This window comes from Episyrphus balteatus, chromosome 1 (genome assembly GCF_945859705.1).
Source record: "Episyrphus balteatus chromosome 1, idEpiBalt1.1, whole genome shotgun sequence".
Classification (NCBI taxonomy): Eukaryota; Metazoa; Arthropoda; class Insecta; order Diptera; family Syrphidae; genus Episyrphus; species Episyrphus balteatus.
This window is the reverse complement of record NC_079134.1, coordinates 79,411,282-79,417,738: the sequence shown is the minus strand read 5'-3', so window position 1 is coordinate 79,417,738 and position 6,457 is coordinate 79,411,282. Positions and strand designations below refer to the sequence as shown.

Here is a 6,457-nt window from a genome sequence, read left to right as displayed (position 1 = left end):
GAGGCCATAATCAATAACAGAACTACCCTAGTAGTATAAATATCGGACTTGAGGAATAATTCGAGGAGCACCAGTACAAAAATTCGGCTCCGAGCACCAAAATTGCTCCTTGAGGAGGGAGCAGAGCCTATAGTCTTATAGTAGCATGGGTAGAATGCATTGAGTGTCATGTGCGTGTGTGGAAAAAAGGTGGATGAAATTTTCTTTGAATTAGAAGTGTAGGAGTTTTGTAGGTGATAGTTTTCATTGAATGTCGTGTGCGTGGAAAAGGGATCTGTTTAGGTAGGTAGAATATTGTGTGCGTGGAAAAAGGGTCTAGTTAGAATGGGAATGTGGGTCGAGTGCTTAGAAAACAGGTAGATGAAGTGTATAGGATCTATTTTCAAATGTACTGTTGTCGAGACTGTAAATTTTCCTGTTTTGGTATAGTGATAGAGATGGTAAAATTTTGATGCGTGTATTTTACAACAATTATACAGTAGTATAAATATCGGACTTTCAAATGGATGAAATCTTATTAGAAAACTATTTGTGGAACAAAAGGCATTACGAGTTTGTAGGAGTTGTTACTTGTCATATCTAGGTATAAGTTAGGAAAAAGATTTTTAAGATGGTAATAAATTCCAGATAAAATTTGGAAAAAATGTCATGATGTGAATACAATAAACATAAATGCGGCAATAAAAAAGAAAATATGTGGTCGTGGGGAGAGATGCATTTAAAGTAGTAAGACTATAAACTATTGCATAGTAGCCATTAAAAAGAAAGGTTTTCCGAGAATCTAGGTAATTAAGTCTAGGCAAAATATTGGTATTCTCTTACTAGTTTTTTAGGTGAGTTGGATTTTCTTGAAAACGTGTTTGGACTTGTTTGAATTTCCACTTGGGGGGATGATTTTGAGCCATAATGGAAATCCTTTATTATCTGTGAATATATTATAATGAATGTGTATATGTATTATGTAAAATGTTTACTTCGTTCACAACGATGTCCCCCTATCATTTTTTGTCAATCTATTAAGATAGTCTTACATATATATTGAATGCAGAGGGCTTCTATAAAAGGAAAATCCTTGTTACTGACGAGCTCAGTTGATTTCGAGAACTAACAAGACGACATTCACCATGTATTTTGAAGAAGAATACTCTATATTCACTCTTGATGATTTTGCAGCAAGAGAAGCAAACTCACTTAAAGAAATAAGCAATTTTAAACCATCCAAAAAAATATCTGAACTGGATGCCAACATAAAATACAACATTTTCGCTCTACGAAAAGTTAAAACGCGTTGGGGGGAACGCATTGTCGCAGATCTTGGAGAGTTCACAGTAAGTTAAAAAATAATTAATTTGTTTCCATTGTTCATTACTTTAAATAATTTTTATTTATTTATTCCTACAGACTTTTCTACCGCAGAGATATTCCCAACTCTCGGCAAGCAACATGACATCAATTGGGGGAGGTAACTATGTCTTAGAGATTGTGAGACAAATCGGATCAACTTACGAATTAAAATTTATGAAAATGAAATAATTTATATTCAACTATTAAAACAAAAAATCAAAAATTATAGTTCTAAATAAACAAACAATAAAACAGTTTAAATCAATATTTAATTTTTTTTTTTTTTGCCTTTATTTTTTACATTTCTTATATTTCACAGTAATTCGTTTTTATTAATCCAGGAGTTATGTTCTGATGGAAATCCCAACCACTTAACAAAAACCTTATTTCCTCTCTTCTGTAAAACCTTTTCCACAAGAAAAGTGTCTGCACATTTAGTTTTCATCAGTTCTGGTTCATAAAAACTACCTTGTACAGGATTTCCTTGATAATCTTCAAGAAGATATGTATTTGGTTTTGTAACTTTGATTTTTCTTATTTTAAAAACCTCAGTAGTCCAGTTTGGTGTATATCCCTTTCCAAATGCATGTTTATACTTGCTGATTCTTACTTTGTCGCCGATCTTAAATTTTCGTTTACTTGCTCCTTCTTTATCAGTTTTAAAAAGCGGTAACAATGACTTTGAATTTTCCTTCGTTACATCTGCAGGAAAACATTTAATGGTTCTATGAAAAGAGTGATTGTAATCATTAATTAGTTTCTTATAAATATTCATCCACTTATAGTTTCCATTGAAACTAAATTCTTTCCACATTTTTTCTTTAAAAGTTCTATTGAATCTCTCGACAATGGAAGCCTTTAATGAACTGAATGTTGAGTAATGATTAATTTTGTACTTTTCCATTAAGAGTTTAAAGTTTTTATTGAAAAATTCTTTTCCATCATCTGTTTGTATATTCTTTGGAATTCTAGAAGAACATCTAAATATTTGTTCCATTCCTTTCATAATGGTAATACCCGTTTTGTTTTTCATTGGAATGACCCATGCAAATTTCGAAAACGTATCGATTACTGTCATTAAATAATTAAATCCTCTGTTTTGTTCACTGTATGGGATCATTTCAACCAGGTCAGCTTGCCATAAGTCATCGTAACCTTTGATGATAACATGACGACGTTTGAAGTTTCTACGTGCAGCCTTAGGCAACTCCTCAACAACCTCTCGCTTACTCATATTTATAAAGAGTGAATTCAACAAAATCAAAGAAAAGACTTATATATTTTGTTTGTTTTTTTTTTATTGCAATCTATTATATAATAACATAAGTTTCTTTACTTTAATTAACATTTTTTCCATATGGTAACAACCGCAAGTATCTGGACCTTCTTCACATAGGTTGGATGACCAACAACAGTTAGTATAATGATGTCCATGGGATGATTCTATGTATGTAGTATTTTTAAATTTACTAACCATTGAAATACAGTTGTTAAATTCTCCATAGTGTTCATCCAATACTGACTCGCCATTTGTTTTTAAAAAATCAAAAATATCTTTTATTATTTTATCAGTGTTCATTTTGAAGTTCCTTGTTGTTCAAGTGTTGAATGCTAACTAACAAATTTTATTTTACTTTATGAAAATTGAAAATCTTTTCTTCATTTTCACTTATATTATGTTTATATTAATACAAATACATATAACATTTTTTACTTATTTTAATCTATGGGCATAAAGGGTACATTAGGAAACAGCGTCTTCATAAAATGTTCAACTTTATTTTTAATTTTCTCGTCAACATACTTTTCTTCTATGGAATCTTTAAGTTGTTGAGAAATTAATTGTGATGCTTTCTTTTCTTGCTCCATACTTTTTATTGTTTCCTTTATCGTAGAGTCTATGTGGTTTTTTAGCATATGAATTTCCTTATTAAAAGTGGATAAAACTTCCATTAATGAAAAATTTATGTGGTTTATAATGCTTGATTCTTTAAGACTTATTTGGTCATCAACATATCCTTTGCATACGGCTTGGTGGGGGTATTCAGGATTACTTCCAACATTGTTTAAATATCTATTTTCTATATCAAAATCACCAGGCGATAGAAGTTTAAAACCTATTCCTGGAGGTCCTACAAGACCTTTATTTTTTGAAAGAGGCTTGTAGCTCCTACCGAACTTGTCGACGTTCATTGTTTATATGCAAAGTTAATAGATTGAAACGAAGCTAATATATAATATTTGATTCTTTTAGCTCTTCAATTACAGAATTTATTTCATTCTGATGGTTATTATTACCAGCATTTTTGGATGCTATCAAAAGTCTTAGTCTATTAACAAGTTCATTAGGATCGTTCCAATACACATATTCAATATTCTTATTTGTATATTCCATTTCAGTTATGTCAGAATAAGATTTTCCAGTTTTTTCTGTTTCACTATTAAATCCTGCAGCAAGTTGTTTAATTATTTTTGTATATTTTGCACCTCTATTTGATTTGATTCGACTGGAACTATCATGATTAGCTTTATGCGCATTAGTTTTATATAAGATTTTTCCATATTCTTCTAAGTCATCACTAGTATATATTTTTGGGCGTGGATTTTTCTTTAGAATTAATTCAATGAGACCAGGAGTTCGAGTAAAAGTTTCATCATCAATAACAATATCATGTTCATTCATTACAAAACGACATTTTTCTATTTTAATAGAATTTGTATTTGCATCAAAATATGGACCATATGTTGTATCGCGGTTCGAATCTGACAATATTTTTTTAACTAGAGAAGATGTTTTGTTTAGGGTTAAACTATTTATTGGTGTACTGAATAAAATGGAGTCATCTGTAGTATCCATTTCTGGAAAGTATCTTGTTTTGTCATGTTCTTCTTCCTTTTCATTTTCATCAAGAGATTTGAAATGTAGCTTACGAGGTTTGATTTTTTTCAACCAATTTGTTCAATGGTTCAACAATAGGTTTGAAAGTCTCTTCTAAATCAGTTTCTCTAGCCATTTTGCCAGTTTTTAGTTGAAAATATTTATTTCTTAAGACATTCTTTGTTTTTATTAAATCTCTTAACACGTTCTCATCCATTTTTTTTTTTTTGGTGTGGATAAAAATAATTTTTGTTTTTAACGTTAATATGAAGGACTAGCTTTCTCAAACAGTGTTGTTACTAGAATGTTTTGGTTTTAAATGAGATATGTATATTTATAGTACTGCAATTTTATTGAAACTGTTTTTGTAGCGGCCTTTTTCAATACTGTTCTCCTTATCTATTACGAGGAATCCAAAACTTTGACATAAATTTCAGAGGGGAAAAAATAACTGCCCGATTACATTTAAAGCCGGAAACATGATCGTATACGATTATAAAATAAATTCAGTTTCTTATAAAAACAACACACAAAATAATTTAAAACTTAATCCATCTTCGAACACAACAGCGGTAACATCTCGTCTTACGAAAGATAATCAGGACTTTGTATTATCCTTAGGATACACATTAAAACATTAAAAACGAAACAAAAAAAGAAATATGCTTAATATTTTTCAAGAGCCGGAAATTAATGAAAGTGTTTCTAAATATGAATATCATACTTATTCCCCGTATCAAAACAATTTTGAACGCAATGACATTATTCAGATTTCCATACAACATCAAAATCTTGATGTTCTCCCTTCGGAAAGTTTTTTATATATTGAAGGATTATTATCGACAACAGATGTAAAAGAAATTACAATAAATAACAATACAAAACTTGTAAACAATGCCATGGCTTTTCTTTTTGATGAAATACGCTATGAACTTAATGGAAAGGAAATCGATTACAATAGAAATGTCGGAATAACATCAACGATCAAAAATTATTTATCTTTAACTAAAAATGAAAGTGATATGCTGTTAAACGCATCCTGGTCTCCTGACTCACCTATTAGTTTGAAACCATTTCAATTTAATTATTGTATTCCATTGAACAAACTTTTAGGATTCGCTGAAGATTATAAAAAAATCATTCCAAATGCTCGACATGATCTTATTATCACTCGTGCAAGAGTGGATGAAAACGCACTGATCTCTCCAACCAATGAAAAAGTACAAATTAACATTCAAAAAATACAATGGAAAGTACCCCACGTAACCTTATCAGATTCCATGAAATTAAACTTATATAAATCTATCAATAAAAATAACTCTATGAAAATTGCTTTCCGAAACTGGGATCTTTATGAATATCCCATGTTGCCAAGTTCTGATCATCATATCTGGAATGTCAAGACAACAACTCAAATAGAAAAACCTCGATACATTGTTTTTGCTCTACAAACTGGTAAAAATAAAAATCTGACTGCTGATCCTACAACGTTTGATCACTGTAGTCTAACAGACTTAAAAGTTTATCTGAATTCTGATGTATATCCTCATGAAGACCTAAATGTTTCATTTGAAAAGAACAGATACAGCTTATTTTATAGAATGTACGCAGATTTTCAAAAAACCTACTATAATAAAACTTCTTCAGAGCCTCTTCTTTCCTGGGATCTATTCAAATCACGTGCACCAATATTTGTTGTAGACTGCAGATATCAAAATGAAGCATTAAAAACAGGAGCAGTTGATATACGCTTGGAGATGAGAACATCAAAGAATATACCTGCAAACACCTCAGCTAACTGCCTCATGCTTCATGACCGTATAATTGAATACAATCCACTTGATCAAGTAGTCAACAGAATTGTTTGAGAATAAAACATTTTAAAATACGTAAATAAAATATGTAGAGATTTTAAGAAAAATAAATTTATTTTATTTTAACGAAAATTTGGTTTTTAATTTTTATGTTTTCGTTCTTTTTATTTAGCATCCATGCTTTTCCAACATCAGTCTCGGATTATGAACGTCGTGTCATGGATTTCAAACATCATGTCTGGGGTCTGAACGTCGTTGTTCGGGTTATAAACGCCACGTTTTGGGTTATGTTTGGGTTCTGAACGTCGGGTTTCGGGTTATGAACGCCACGTTTTGGGTTATGTTTGGGTTATGTTTGGGTTCTGAACGTCGTTTTTCGGGTTATAAACGCCACGTTTTGGGTTATGTTTGGGTTCTGAAC

The 6,457-nt window shown here is 30.8% G+C and overlaps 1 protein-coding gene across 1 annotated transcript; it reads left to right on the top strand.

The window, feature by feature from the left end:
* The first annotated feature begins 4,884 nt into the window (after window positions 1–4,884).
* LOC129907136 (uncharacterized) lies at window positions 4,885–6,090 on the top strand. The gene has a single exon (XM_055983212.1). The coding sequence runs from the start codon at window positions 4,885–4,887 to the stop codon at window positions 6,088–6,090; it is 1,206 nt and encodes a 401-aa protein (XP_055839187.1).
* The last annotated feature ends 367 nt before the right edge of the window (window positions 6,091–6,457 follow it).

Excerpts from the sequence above, each read along its gene's own strand:
- LOC129907136 (XM_055983212.1), top strand. The coding sequence starts at position 4,885 with ATGCTTAATATTTTTCAAGAGCCGGAAATTAATGAAAGTGTTTCTAAA.